Source organism: Leucoraja erinacea, chromosome 9 (assembly GCF_028641065.1).
Source record: "Leucoraja erinacea ecotype New England chromosome 9, Leri_hhj_1, whole genome shotgun sequence".
Taxonomy (NCBI): Eukaryota; Metazoa; Chordata; class Chondrichthyes; order Rajiformes; family Rajidae; genus Leucoraja; species Leucoraja erinaceus.
In genome coordinates, this window is record NC_073385.1 from 29,568,358 (window position 1) to 29,584,766 (window position 16,409).

Here is a 16,409-nt window from a genome sequence, read left to right on the forward strand (position 1 = left end):
CTTTCTGGATTATCTGTTTTTACGGACCAAGAGAGGTCACGTGATAATGAAACGACAATACCACCCTGGCCTGCTAATGACACCCCCCCTGTGTCTCTAAGGCACCATGGAGTGCTAGAAACGTAAATAAAACCAATAGTAAATGTAAACTGAGTGTGAATGGAATGATCTGCCGACCCATCCCCCAGCTCCCACCGTATCCCCGGCCATTTAGAGCCCCTCTGCCGACTCGCAAGGTGCACTAACGAACCCTTCATTACCAACCCCACGGTCCGGTGACACGGCTGTTGTTGCGGCTCACGTTGTAGCTCCTAGGGCCAGCGCTTTCTTCAGGCTGTCACTACCGACAGAATGTGCTCACCTGCTGCTGTTTCATGCCTTCGTGGGTGGTTTTGACCTCTCCCTGCTTGACTGCTACCAACTCATCCTGTTGCTCTGTCCAGTTGCCCTCTTTCCCACCTCCCACACACTGCCACCCTCCTCCTCCCATACACCGCCACCCTCCTCCCTCCACATACGTCTCTCGTCCCATTACTCAGTAATCCAGAGTCGGCCTCTTCTTCACCCCCCCAACACACCACGCCCTTCTCCCCCAACCACCACATCCTTCTCTGGAGTTGCCGACATACTCCACCTTGGATGAGACAGCAGGTGAGAGGGGTGGGAGCCTCACGGCGACCAAGAGTGTCTTATTGTTGGCAATGGCCTGAAGAAAGCGCAGTCCCCAGGGGCTAAGATCTGAGCCGCAACAACAGCGTGTCACCAGACTGTGCGGTGAATGAAGGGCTCGCTGGTGCACCTTGCGAGTCAGGAGTGGGGTCAGCAGCAGGTCCTCTAAACAGCCGGGGGGGAGATGGTGTGAGCCGGGGATGGGTCGGCAGATCCTTCTGCCACGTTCAAAATCCATTATAAGGGGGTCGTTAAAAAGAGGGTTTACTGTATTGTCTTTGCGAAACAGTTAGGAGAGACGTTTCAATTTCAACTGAGCTCTTCCAATTTTGTCCGGTTATAGGGGTGGGCAGACCATCAGTTGTCAGAAAAATGGATGTTCAACCTCTATATGGTTGCAGATGATAATAAATGTAAATAGGTTTGTACTTTGTTAGTAATGTTGCTCAAAGCCTAGCAAAGAATAAGCATTCTTTAATACAAAATAAAACAGCAAATGTTGGAAACACTGATCATTCTCATAAAATATACACCTCTGTTTAAAATATTAAGTAAATATCTTTAGCTATCCTGATATGTGTTTGACATTAATTTGAACAGCTGTGATGTTGGTTGCATTCTCCAGCATTGACAGAATAATAAAGCGTTTTCCTAATATTCCAAATGCCCTAGTGTTGCCCAGGTCATTGACTTATTATTAATATAGGCTGTGAATTTACCATTATGTGCCAGATGACATACATTAAGTTCTCTTTCAAAATACATGAAAAATTGATGAACATTTTAATGCATATGAACATTTCCATGTAAATGAAATTGAGCATTATTGATTTTCATTTTGATGCATTGTTTGTCATTCAGAAAAATAAGTAAATGCTTAAATTATTTATAACATGCAACTCCAGTCATGCAACCAAACTGTAAAACATAATGAGCTAAGGACACTTAAGAATGATATTAAATCATTATACCATGTATTATGCACGAGACTGAGCCCAGAGGGTTATCTTTCCACAGAGATATTTGAAACAAAAAGGTTCAGTTGGCTCAAATAAAAGTAATTACTTCCTGACATATCAAAGTGCAACACAAACTACTATATGCTTGATACTTATTATGAGAACCATGTTTCTCCCGTGCATTGTTGCTGTGGATCGGCAGCAATAGATAACAATGGATTAAAACTTCAGTCTCTTGTGATTAAAAGGGTGGAGAGAAGGCTACCATAGAAATGACAGTGGAGACATGGAATTACTAGCTTAGTGTTGGCAATGTGCCCATATTTTACTATCTCTCATAGCAGGCGTTTTTCTCTTTATACCCAGGTAATTTCTTACAAAATTCTTAAGGGGTTGGACAGGTTAGATGCAGGAAGATTGTTCCCGATGGTTGGGGAAGTCCAGGACAAGGGGGTCACAGTTTAAGGATAAGGGGGAAATCCTTTAGGACCGAGATGAGAAAAACATGTTTTCACACAGAGAGTGGTGAATCTGTGGAACTCTCTGCCACAGAAGGTAGTTGAGGCCAGTTCATTGGCTATATTTAAGAGGGAGTTAGATGTGGCCCTCGTGGCTAAAGGGATCAGAGGGTATGGAGAGAAGGCAGGTACAAGATACTGAGTTGGATGATAAGCCATGATCATATTGAATGGTGGTGCAGGCTCGAAGGGCTGAATGGCCTACTCCTGCACCTATTTTCTATGTTTCTATGTAATTTCCTGAAAGGTTCTGAATTGAAGTACTTTGGGATAGGGATGTCCCAGGTCTGAGGCTAGGTTCTCCCAGACATTGTCCCAATTTTCTTACAGCAAGAAGGTGTACTATGGGCCAAGTTGACTACATTGCAAATGATGAATGTGGTTTAATTACCAGGATAAAGAAAATAAATTACAGCTGTTGTGATCAGGTCAAGAATTACTGTAAGCTTTTAAATGTGTGAACTTTGCAAGATAGACGTGAAAATGGAAGGCACCTTCACATCCGAGGGCCTTGGAGATGAATGAGAGAACAGTAGACTGCAACAGCAGACTGGTTAAAGATTGGTTAAGGGAAAAGGGACGGTGACAGCATGTTGAAGGTGAGAGAAATAGTACCTAATGCAAAGAATATTTAACAACATTGACTGAAGTTGGAATTGTGTAATGAGAACAACACTGAGGCAGCAAAAGATTAGTGTCCTGAACTGGATTTTGTTTATATAATGTATAAGAACAGATGGTATGTAAACTGGAGAAAAATGAGCAAAAAATGTGCTGGAGGAACTCAGCAGGTCAGGTAGCATCTGTGGAAGAAATGGACAGATAATATTTCAGGTCAGGACTGAACTAAAATGTAAGGTTAGGATTGGTGCTGGAGGAACATTTACCTTTTCTTCAATGATTATTTGAAGAAAACAAAATGGCAAAGGTCACTATGTATTAGTTCACATTTCTCTTTCAATTTTGCAAAAGTAAACAGAGAATGTGGTCTGATCTTTAAGATATGCACTTGACAATATCTGTTGTAAAGAAAAATATTTAAAATAAAATGTTAAAAGTCCATCCTAATCTTATCATACCGTTAAATATTTTTAAATTACTGGTAATTAAACCAAGGTTCTGTATTGAAATAGCTAACTCAGTAATTAACCTTAAATATAATGGAACTATTAACATCAAATTAACATATATTGTGTAGTGGATCTTCAAAATATAGAGGCAGAACATCTGGCAAACGTTTCCGATAGTACTTTCTGGATACAAGAAGTAGTATAAACATTTCCAGGATTTTTGCATGATGGTCAATTTCTGTAAAATAATCCACAGTTGTGTGAGTGTAAATGTAGGATTTGAATGAATGGCTGAAAAAGGCAGGACAATATTTCATTTTCCCACAACACAATATTTCACCACACACCCATAGCCCCTAACTGCGCAGGCGTGGCTCATTTCCCCTCATCCCCGAGCACTCCCTCCCCCTCCTCTTCATGTGTGGGAGGAGAGAAGGGGAGGGGGGGCTGTGGGGTGGAAGGGGAGCAGGGGTGCATGTAGACGGGGAGGTGCAGGAGGGTGATGTGTGGGGTGGGGTGGGGTAGGGGGGGGGGGGTGTGTATGTGGGAGGGGGCGGAGGGATGTGGGGGGGGGGGGTGTGGGCGGGAGGGGATTTGGGGGTGAGGGGTGGTAGCAGGAGGGGGTTTGTGGTGGAGGGGGGGTTGTGGGGACGAGGGGTTGTAGGGGAGGGGCGGTTGTGGGGGCGGGGGGTGTGGGGGTGTGCGAGGGGGGGTGTGTGGGGGGAAAGTTGTGGGGGGAAAGGGTTGTGTGGGCAGGGGGAGGGGGGACTGAGCTCAGAGAAAAGACGGGGGAAGAGCCAATGGGGGAGTGTGCGGCATCACAGAGGAGGGGGAAGGAGCCAATGAGAGGGACCAGAGGTGTAGTGGCTGGAATTGGCAGTGCGATGGGGACTCACAGCGGGCGCTGGTCGTTGGTCGTTCTCTTCCGCCGGGATCAGTCTCCGCTTTCCATTTGGCGACATCGGTGACATCTCCCACTCCAGGCTGGGCTGGATCTCCGACTTTGGGCTGGGCTGTGCTGGGTCTCCGACTCGAGGCTGGGCTGGGTCTCTGACTCTGGGCTGGGGTGGGCAGGTCTCTGACGCTGGGCTGCTTGGGGCTGGGCTGCTTCGGGTCCCTCCGAAAATTGTGACCAATTGGAAACCTCAGCTCCAGTAAAGACGTGATGACGCAGGAAGGGGCGGTCCGTCTCGGGGAGTGACAGGGGAAGAGACTAATCCGCGCGGCGCTGACTGGCAGGAGAAGAGATCGATCTGCCGGTGCGCGGTTTTTAAGATTTATTAAACCTCGCTAACTTTTACACATTCAACCGATCTGAACGAAACTTGGTGTACTCGCAGCACAGGAAAATGGTGAGTGAACTGGCAAAAAATCATAGCGCTATCGTGAACCGTTTTTGAGCAAATAGAAGGACCGCGCAAACCGGAAGATAACAAGATCAGAGTTTTAGTCATGTATAGACTACTTACGTGAAGCTCTGCTTTTTGATGAATAGAGGGTCACGCAGGGAATGATATTGTAAGTTGCAAACAAACTTAAAATTAATGGCTGTAAATTACTGAGGATGATGTAGACCATTATAATGGCATATTTGGCCAAAAGATGATAGTTCGCTTCTGCAATTCCAAATGCAGCCTTCAGTAACAGATTGAATACATACAAGGACATTAAAGCAGATATGTTGAGTAGGATCTTAATGTAGAATAAGGGATTTGTTGGATGGACCTGTAACAGAAAATTTCACTGATAACTACAGGTGCAAATAATTTCTATACTTTTGAATGAAATGTTAAAACATTTCTGCTGTGTGACAATAAAAGACAGTTGCTATACCAGAGCATGAAAAACACAGTAAATAACCTCAAAAGTTGCCAATTGGGTTAATATTGCACTTCCAATTGTAAATACGTAAACCGGGTGGATTAGTAATATGCTATGTTCATATATAAGGCTTTTACCGTATGCATATCACTGGAGCATGGCCTTCTTCCCACTCCATTTGATGCACTCATTGAACATTGCACTATTGGTACAGGATGTATTTGTCAGCAACCTGGGTTAAAGTTTCCCTCCAAGGATGAATGTCAAACCAGTGTAAATAAATAAATGGGTGAAAAAAAAACAATAAGGTGGGCACATGGAATCGCTGCTTATGTGGTAGTAAAGCACCAATCTATAATTGTTGGTTTGAGTAACTTATTTTGCATTATAATTTCTTTCAAATTCTATTTGTGATCATTAGATGAATTAAAGAATCCTTGCCAGGCACACAGTTCCTTGGAACCAGTATGATAATGAGCTGAATTACCAGATATGCGAGTGATTTCCACTATCCCCATAATTACCCAAGAGTGGAAACCCTTTCAAATTCATTATGTGCTGGTTCTATCAGTTGGAGGTACAACCCTATCGCTGCAACGCAAGCAATATCTGCAGTAAATGCAGACCATGCAAACAAATCTCATACCTGGGTTTAGCAGTTCTTGCTCCATGGCAAAAACTTACAAACTTTACTTGAGAAAAAAAATACACAGATCAATAAAGATAAATATCACTCTTGAGATAATTTAATATATATGTATTTCATATTGTTTTGTTAAAAACATATTGCAAATTAATAAATTCAGGAAACTCCCCAAATGAATTAAAGCATCGAACTTGAGATTGCCTATTAGATATGCATTTTAACATTGAAACAAGCAAATTTCAGAAATTACCTCTCCAATGTCATACTTCCCGTCAGCCCATAGGACAGCAGAAATGAACTGAAGCACTGGTTGCAGAATCAAAGTTTGCAAAATGCCAAATCGGAGAATTCTATAAGCTTTTCTGCAAAATAAATACCCCAGTATTTAAAAACACTCATGATCTGATTGGCTATATATAGAGTGCATTTAGACACCTTCAAATTGTAAAACGATTCTGGATGTAAAAGCCTGTTTATTCTTTCGATTTTTTCGATAATAAAAATATTAGAGATGAGAAAAAGTTCAGTTTATTATTACTATTATTCATTTGCAATCATATTTGCTAAGACAAAACTGAAGGAGATCAATTAGCTGTAAAGATAAGGGGGTCAATTTTTTTGCATTTCAATTGGCGTGTGTGGGGGGTCTCCAAGACTATTAACATATTAATGGAAGCACATGGGAAGTGGTATCTAAAGCAGTCAGCGTCCTTGTAGGTTTATGCAATATCGATGAGAATTCTGATACTGCTTTAAATGGAACTCTGCAGAGAACATGTGTATTTAGCCGGGTTAATTTAAAGCTCTTAATACAATATTGTGAACCCTGATTAGCTGCAAAGGAAAGAGTGCTGCACTCCCAAGCTTTGACTGTAACCTAGTACTATTCCAGATACTGTACACTTGATTGATGATGCGCTGACATTATTATATAAATTATTCATTTGCCGACATCATATTTGCTAAGACAAATGCATGAGTGAAGCGTGAGAAGCTCAATTAGCTGTAAGCAGATAATTTAAGGGGTCAATTTTAACTTTGTTTGCTCAACAAAAACTGGCAGATCTCAGTGAAAAAGGGGTCCCAAAATGATTCTAAAAATGAATGATGTCATTGTGATGTGTTGGGCTCATTTTAAATCTCATCTAAAGAACAGAAAGGAAAACTGTATTGAATATTGTTGCATAATGATGTAACTTCTGATGGCAAAACATAAAAGGAGAAAAGAGCAACATGCAAAGTGCTGGAGGAACTCAGGTGCTGGAGGAAGCATCTCTGGATGGAAATGGGCAGGTGACAATTCGTGTTGGGGCCATTCTTCAGACTGACCCGACCTGAAACATCACCCGTCCATTCCCACCAGCTGCTTGACCCACTAAGTTGACATTTTGCTCAAGAATGCAGCATCTGCAGAGCCTTGTACATCCAAAAATGGAGAAAAGCAGAGAGGTAAACAGGACATTTATTGGGTTCACACCAACTCTTAAAATACTGTGCATTATGTCCCACATCAAGATGATATTGTTAATATAACACCAATATTGTCAACTACTTATTGAGCAATTTTAACTGAATTTTAATGACAATAAATTAGTTCAATCAAGTATGTAACCATTCCGGCAATGCCATCAAATCCCCGTTTTAGTCTTCAATGGGCAACATCTTGCAATGTCACCACAAAAAGGGAAAATAAATTTCACTCCGTTTTACTCCATCTGTAGAAATTAATGGTATAAAATCATTACTGGAGTACAACCACCAGCATATTTTAAAGTCGAATACAAAGTATTGAAGTTACATCAGCGGATCTGGCAGCATCTCTAGAGGACATGGATATCTACGTCTGACCATACCCTCCAGAGAGGCTGCCTGACCCATTAAGTTACTTCAACACTTTGTGTTCGATGAAAAATTCCAGCATCTGCAAATGCATGTGACTAGCATACCATAAAAAAAAAGTAAATACTCATGAATACATACCTATTTATCTTGACCTTTGGAAGGCAGATGCAACAACAACAACAAGGACCCACATTTAGAGATGCATCCACAAATCCAAGTTTATCAATGGCCTCAGTTACTCCACCAAGGTAAGTTATCGTGAGGTGGAAGAAACTAAACAAAGAGATGCTCGTATAACTGTAAAATATAGATAATTCAAGTTAGGTACTAAATGTTTACCACAGCCACATTTAACAAAGTTCATTTGCCAACATACTTACACTGCAGTCACAAAGTCTACTAAGGTTCCAGCTCGTGGAACAAATATTCCCAACTGGTAGGCAACTGTAGTTACCTAGGAAAACAAGAGTATTAACTTCTGCTGAAGATAGGCCAATTTTTTCACTTGTACATGTAAATTGCTCAATGCTAAAACCATGATGAATTTCCAAATGGCTGCAATTGAATATTTTATCAATATAAACCCAATGCTGTTTTCCTCTCTAAGAGTTCAAATTTGAGAACATAGACAGCACCGTGGCACAGCTGGCAGAGCTGTTGCCTCCCAGTGCCGGAGACCTGGGTTTCTGTGTGGAGTTTGCATGTTCTCCATGTGACCGCCTGGATTTCCTCCTACAATCAACGACGCACAATCAAAGATGCAAAAACAGAGAGGATGAGACAGAGTATCTTCCCACAGGCCATCAGGACTGTAAATTCACCAGGGTGTAATTACTGTTGTGTCTTTTAAAAAAAAATGTAAATACTGGTTCTGATCTGTTCTGTTATTCTGTACAATCCCGCAGGCATTGCCACTTTCATTTCACTGTACATCTTGTATGTGTATGTGACAAATAAAGTTGACTTGACTTGCAACTTAATTCAACTCTGAATTCTCCCAAGTATAAAGAGAGGCTATGCGAAAGTGGAATAACATAGAACAACCATTTATTTTTGATATCTCACAATTGCATGATGAATTTTCCAATGAACCAATTGAATTTAAAGTGAATGCAAGAAACAACTCATGGTGAATTTAAAAGGGGTACAGGAAACCGGGACCCAGTGAGTACAAAGGGAGAGTTGGAATGCACCTCCCGTGAGTTCTGGTGGAAGTGGAGATGGAGTCCCATTGAGTTTGAAAAGAGTTCTGAAAACAGGCTGTCTGTGTATTTCGCAGTATGAGAATCATAGCTGCGATTAGTTGAAAAGCGGCACGAGGAAAAGGTGCTGGGGAGTTTTTAAAAACAGCATGGAATTGAGGCTGAACTGAGTTTAAAGGAAGTATGAGAACAGAGCCTATTGCCCCTGTCCCACTTAGGAAACTGGAAAATAAACCTCTGTAGACATTGCGCCCCACCCAAGGTTTCCGTGCGGTTCCCGGAGGTTGCAGGTGGTTGCCGGAGGTTGCAGGTAGTGGAAGCAGGTAGGGAGACTGACAAAACCTCTGGGAACCGCACGGAAACCTTGGGTGGGGTGCAAAGTCTCCCGAGGGTTCTGTTCAGGTTTCCTAAGTGGGACAGGGGCATTTACTGTCCCACTGTACGAGTTCATTCAAGAGTTCACCCGAGTTTGCCCTGATTCAAACTCGGGGATTTATGGTAGTGGCCGCTCCTAGGTACTCGGGGCTCTCGTGGACATTTTTCAACATGTTGAAAAATCTTCACGAGACTTCCCGAGCTTACCGCATTTCCCGAGTACCTGCCGTTAGCGTTACGAGCCGTTAAGAGACGTCCCCGAGCTCCGACGTACCCGCTATGTTCATTCTACGTGCTCACCACGAGTTTAATTTTTTTTTTTTAACTCGGGAGAGCTCTGGAATTACCTCGTACAGTGGGACAGGGCTTTTAGAAAGTTTACAGGGAGTGTTGTGAATATAATCAAACAAACTAAGTACAGAACCATTAGGGCCCTGGTTCCCGCAATCCCTCAAAACTCAGCTGGCTGGCTCCTTTTCACACACATTCTTGAAACTTTACAGGACCTTGTTTCTAGTGTTCTCTTTGGCTTATTAATAAGAATGACACCCAATATTCTTGAAAACCTGATAGTACAGCGTCAAAATCCCAAACATGCCCAATTAATGAGTTTTACAGTACAATACTTTGAATTATTATCTAGTAAGCCCTGTTGAAATGTCCAATAGTATGATTTTAATTGTTAAAATACTGGATGAATCTTAGCAGAACAACTATGGCAAATTAAAGATGATTAGTGTCGTTAATAGATAAGTGCACTATCAACACTTGGGGGAGTAATAAACCTGTCGTGAATTATGAATCTTGAGGATTTCTAATAAATTTATCCTACACTAGACTAAGTCGGACCCGTTGGGTCCCATGTTCACACTGGTCCCCCGACGCAATATTCCACCTCTCCACCAATTCCATTATTGGTGGCCAGTGGGGGTGGGGGGGGGGGGGGGCTTTCTGGAGCGCTGGTATCGGTTCTTGGGGTGGCAGCTCAGTCCCTCAAGCCTGATGTGCTGGCAGGGTGAAACCACCATACACAGCCCATGCAGGGTGAAACCACCATAAAACCACACAAAACACCAAACACAGTTCAGTAGACATTCAGTGTGTTCAATTGATTCACAGCTCAGACAGAGTCGTGACCTCTCCCTCCCCCCATCACGCAGAAACTGAGCCACACCCACACTTCCGGGTTTTATAACCCCTCCCCCTCCCACCAGAAAAGCTGTGGCCTTCATGGCATGATTGACAGGAAAGAGATTCTCAACATATTTTAAATACTAATAACACTTTTATTTTTCATTGATGGGAAGAATCCTCTGCACCTCCTGAGCGGAGGGGGGCTGAGTATGATGGCCAAAAATCATAGCCGAAGTGGTAGCGTTTTATCTAAATTCAATATACAGTGCAAACAGGAAATTACCCAAACCACCATTTGCAGTAGTGCCTTTTAACTTCCAGTCTAGTTAAATGTTTGCAGTGTTGGTGTTTTTAACTTTGCCAAAGTATTTTAACCACCATTTGCAGTAGTGGGGGGCGGGGGGGGGAAAAAACTGTTTTAAATCTCAAAGCACCCAAGACCCCATTTTCCCAGTAGGGACTTTTAACTTCAAGCCAAAGCACCGTGGAACCACCTCCAGCCTGCATTTTTACTTCAAACCAACAGACTGCGGAGCTGCGGACTACTCACCATCGTGGGGGCTGGCCGAGTAGACCTCGGAGCGTGGGGAGAGAGACGTTACTCGCTGCTGCAACTCCATCCTGGGGACACGGAGGCTCCAGCAACGCAGCCGCAGGTTTTATGGACCCTTCCCCCGGGAGCCCGCAGGGTCAGCAGAGGAGAGAGAGAGATTACAAAAAAAGCTCCCGCAACGCGGTATTTCTCCAGCCGGTGTCAATCGGGGTTGGAACAACCCGGACCGGGACAGTGACGAGGTCACCAAAAACGGCGGCCGTGGTGGCGGTGTTCTCATTCAGAAATCCGCACAGGGAGTCAAAAGCGGTGTACTTTCAGACCTTTAGTAGCGGGGATCGTAAAGTCGCCCGGTCCTTCGGCCTAAAATGGCCGTGGGACTCATCATCGCCCCCATGGGGCTTGGACATCGGTGGAGACACGGAGAACAGGGGAGAGAAAAGACTGGCTTCCATCACAGTGGGGCCACCGTGAACATGGATGTTTGTGTGAATTTAATTATGTGTATGTCTGTAAGACAGTGAACAAAGATTGTTTGTATGGCTGTGGAAACAACAACATTTCGTTTGAGTCTCACTGGGGCTCAAATGCATAATGGACGGTAAAATTTTAATTTTTGTAAATATTGTATTGTATGTGCATGTGTGATTGTACAAACCTTATTTCATTGTGCAGTGCGTATGTGACAAGGAAGCGAATTGACACTTTATTTTCCAATATTCCCTAACACATCGCCATTAATCTCCACTCACCAACGTAAATGGGCAAAAATGATCAATTGATATTTTTACTGCAAATCTTTGCAATGCAAGGAAATTCAACCAAAACATGATAACCCCACTGGTCACAAGCCAAGCACTAACTCGGGTCTTATCCTGAATTACAGGATTTGCAATATTATTGTGTAAGCTAGATCCATAGTTCAATGAAGATGGCATAAGAGGCAATTGCTACCAAATTAAGTATTACCATAACAGCAATGTCACCAGCTGTGAAACCTGTTGAAAGAAGGCAAATAAATGTCTATGACCCTATATGTACTAGAATTGGATGTTTTTAAATGTAATCTAAACTTGCATAATAAGGCATGTGTTATAAATTTACATCCAACATGGGGACATTTAACCAGACAAGGAAATGTTTCCATTGTCTCTGTCCATTAAAATAATAAACAATACACCAGAAATTCTCTGGATATAATTAGCTCATATTCCTGTCTTTGGAAAGTAAGTAGTCACATACAATATGGCCATGGGAGGGCCATCAGGAGGAGGCCCATGAGAGGAATGGTGGGTATCTAAATGGTGGCCGACTAGGAAAAGGGGAGATGCAGCGAGACCTGGTTGTCATGGTACATCAGTCATTGAAGGTAGGCATGCAGGTGCAGCAGGCAGTAAAAGAAAGCGAACTGGGATGTTAGCTTTAATAGCAAAAGGATTTTACTCTATAGGAGCAGGGAGGTTCTACTGCAGTTGTACAGGGTCTTGGTGAGACCGAACCTGGAGTATTGCGTACAGTTTTGGTCTCCAAATCTGAGGAAGGACATTATTGCCATAGAGGGAGTGCAGAGACGGTTCACCAGACTGATTCCTGGGATGTCAGGACTGTCTTATGAAGAAAGACTAGATAGACTTGGTTTATACTCTCTAGAATTTAGAAGATTGAGAGGGGATCTTATAGAAACTTACAAAATTCTTAAGGGGTTGGACAGGCTAGATGCAGGAAGATTGTTCCCGATGTTGGGGAAGTCCAGGACAAGGGGTCACAGCTTAAGGATAAGGGGGAAATCCTTTGAAAACGGAGATGAGAAGAACTTTTTTCACACTGATGGCTGTGAAACTCTGGAAACTCTCTGCCACAGAGGGTAGTTGAGGCCAGTTCATTGGCTATATTTAAGAGGGAGTTAGATGTGGCCCTTGTGGCTAAGGGGATCAGGGGGTATGGAGAGAAGGCAGGTACGGGATACTGAGTTGGATGATCAGCCATGATCATATTGAATGGCGGTGCAGGCTCGAAGGGCCGAATGGCCTACTCCTGTACCTAATTTCTATGTTTCTATGTAAGATGACCAAGTATGAGGAGCTGGCCATAGACTGCCGCAAGCAGGGCTGGATGGCAAGGTGTATGTCCATCGAGGTTGGCTGCAGAGGTTTTGCAGGGCAATCGCTCTACAAAGCCTTGAGTGCACTGGGATTCTAGTGGAGGAGCGAGGAGGTTCTACTGCAAGAACACCACAGAGGCAGCGGAGACAGGCCTCGTACAGATGGTCTCCGGATCAGGAGGACATTATTGCCATGGGGGAGTGCGAGAAGGTTCACCAGAACTGAAGTCCTGGGATGATCAACCACGGCTGTCTCGCCTGGAAAGAGGGAAAGACTGTTTATAAGACCCTAGAAAAGATTAAGAATGGGATCCCAGGTTACATCACTGATGATAAGGGTTGGAGGAGCTATCAATGCAGAAGATTTTTTTAAACAATCTAGAAGGTCCACCTTTTTTCAATCCCAATGAATCTTTGGAATTCTCATCCACAGAGGGTAGTCGAGGACAAGTTCTTTGGCTATATTTACGAGGGGTTAGAGATGATCAAAAATGCAATTGGGGTAGAGAAATAGTTTAAAAGCCAATTGTATGAAGAGGAAAAACAAACTGTAGTTGCTGGAAGAACTCAGCAGGTCTACTCCTGGATAACTTTTGTGACTTATTGTGTCAGGTGGCATCCATTAGGGCCGCAAAAGATGCATGGATGAATCAAGCAATGAGGTAAAGATCCATTCAATGTTTTGGGTCATAGATCTTTCATCAGGACAGCAGCAGGGCTGGAAAATAGGTGTATGCCCATCGAGGTAGGAATGCAGAGGTTTTGCAGGGCAATCGCTCTACAAAGCCTTGAGTGCACTGGGCATCTACGGAGTGGCGAGGAGAAGAACCATCAAGAACACCACAGAGGCAGCGGAGAAGGCCTCGAGATGGCTCCGGATCAGGAGAGAAGGTCCATGAGGAGGAGTGAATGCCACCTGAACACAAGTCATGGTCTGATCAACCACGGCTGGGTCGCCTGGGTGAGGGAAAGATGTTGAAAGACCCGAAACACCCAATGACCCCAGGTTACATCACTGATGATGTGTTCAGGAGCATCAATAGATGTATTTTTTTTTATCAATCTATCACTGGTCCACAGCAATTCAATCTCAATGTCTTTATTTCTCATCAACAACTTCATTTGACAAGTTCTTTAAATTCCACGATCGGTGGGTGATCAAAAATGTAATTGTGGTAGAAATAGTTAAAAGCCAATTGTAGGAAGAGGACAAAAGAAACTGGAGTCGCTGGAAGAACTCAGCAGGTCTGCTCCTATAACTTTTGTACTTATTTGTCAGGTGGCACCCATTAGGGCAAAAGATGCATGGATGAATCAATTCAATGAGGTAAAAGATCCATTCAATGTTTTGGGTCCAGATCTTTCATCAGGACTGAGAGGACGCAGAAAATATTGTTAGTGTATAACAGTAGGAATAGAAAGACTTTGCAAATTGCGTAGATCGGAATAAATCATATTCTACTTCAAAGTGTAGTAAACAAGAAAATAATAAATTGATTCAACATGTGAATCCACAATCTAATCCAATAAAAACACTACATCAAAAAGAAATACTAGCTCACATTTAGTGGTCACTAATGACAATAGTATTTGCTGTTAACATTAGAAGATACAATGGACACTGAGACAATAATCCTCCCTATTCCAATGTGTATATCAGGTAGGCCAGTCATGGTGCAACATTTTCACAGATAAAGTAAATCAAGAATGAAAGCAGATATTGAAAACAAATTCCATTATTTTTACAGAAAGTACACAAAATGGTTCAACATGGACACATGCACACACATATTCTGACAGTGCACAATATACATATTCTAGATGCGCTGGGACGCATCCTCAGTGATGTGACCTGGGGTCATCGGGTGTTTTGGGTCTCACAACATCAGACACCTTCGCCCAGGCGACCCAGCCGGGGTTGATCAGGCCCCGACTTGCGCCCTAGCAGCAACCGCCCACGGATCAGCCATCTTAATAACTACTCTGCAGGGGTTGGGAGACTCTAGTGCGTTAAGATATCATAAACAAACAATTTAAAATATTTTTATTGATTTTAAAATCATTGAATTTTTAAATGTTGTACCATTTGTCCTATTCCACACGGTCAGCAAAACATAAAAGGCTAAAGAAGAGTCCCGACATTCATTAGCCTACACAGTGACAGAAAAGTTTGTGTCACATTTGTGAAACATTCTTGTGGATGAGTTAGGTTTTGCCTTTCAAAAATTCACACACCGTAGCATAACCTTCTGGGAGTGGCTACAATGTTTGAGATTGCACATGCGCACGAGGCATCAAACTGAGGCCTCTTCTACTGGAAATCAAATATTCCACGCCAATATATCTTCCCAGTGTTGTGGCCGACCGACATTAATGCTTTCACCAAAACAGATCTTTGCTTTTTGTGGGTCTTGTGTGTCTCAGCAGCTGATTTGCTAACACAATAGCAATGACTACACTTTCAAGTAAATGTATTGAGTGGGCCGTATTTAAGAGGTGGAGGAGGTCATTTATTCAACTGTTTTGCAACCTGTTGCTTTAGAGACTATATATTCCATATGTATTTGTTTATTTTTCAGGGGACTGACATTTACACCACATTTTTAAATGCCCTTGGAGAAACACTATCTGCTTGAACCACTGATATTGCTGCTACCAGACCGCCATCGGGGTAGAGAGTTCCAGGGTGTAGAATTAGCAAAAATGAAGGAACAGTGATATATTTCAAAGCAAAGAGCAAAGTGCTGGAAGAGCTCAATGGGTCAGGTCATCTGCAGTTTCTCATATCTTAACATCTTTCCAAATCTTTCATTTTCCAACTAGTTCCAATACTGAATTATCTTTCATATTTTAAAATGTTTCTGTGGCCCTACCTTTCATTAGATCTTCAGAACTTGGCAAGCTGTCACTGCAGTTTGGCATGATTGTTGTCCTTAAAGCTTCAAATAAATCACCAATTGAGTGCAGGCAGGATTAAATATTGTGTTATAGTTGAGGACTTTGCAAAATCCTCCTGATTAATAGATTAAAAGCTTCTGGTACTTTGTTGCACTTAGTTATACATATTTATCCATGAGCGTTCTGTTACTGGAACTTCCCTGTCATGAATTGTGCAGAGTAAATAGAAACTCTGCACTCAAGAGCAGGTAATTCTATGTCCAATAAAATGTGAGACAAATGAACTTTGTGGCTTAACCCTTTGAGTACTAGGCACACTTTGAATGCTTTCAAAGCATTGTACTCAAACATTCTAACATGCAATATCTGAATCATTAAAATGTATTTGCAGTATTTTCAAAAAGAATTGGAAAAATCATAAAAATGAAGTTTATTTTGTCTCACTTCAAAAATTATCCTACAAGTCTACAAAGGGTTAAAAGATTATCAGTTAGTGACTGGTACTACAAACAGTTTTATCATGACAATGGAATGTCATAGGTACACCATGGATTTCCGAAAGAGAAGTTTCCAAATAAATAATTTGTTAACATTTCAAAGTGTAATATTTAATATGGATAC

The 16,409-nt window shown here is 42.4% G+C and overlaps 1 protein-coding gene across 1 annotated transcript; it reads right to left on the reverse strand.

Annotated features, from left to right (window-relative positions):
* Nucleotides 1-1,006: 1,006 nt before the first annotated feature.
* LOC129700182 (organic solute transporter subunit alpha-like) lies at nt 1,007-16,131 on the reverse strand. Its single transcript, XM_055640452.1, is given in 8 exon segments — nt 1,007-3,454; nt 4,686-4,941; nt 5,934-6,045; nt 7,664-7,822; nt 7,906-8,000; nt 11,653-11,700; nt 11,702-11,787; nt 15,764-16,131. Coding segments are annotated over 8 exon segments (933 nt in total). The 5' UTR covers nt 15,813-16,131; the 3' UTR covers nt 1,007-3,326.
* Nucleotides 16,132-16,409: the final 278 nt, after the last annotated feature.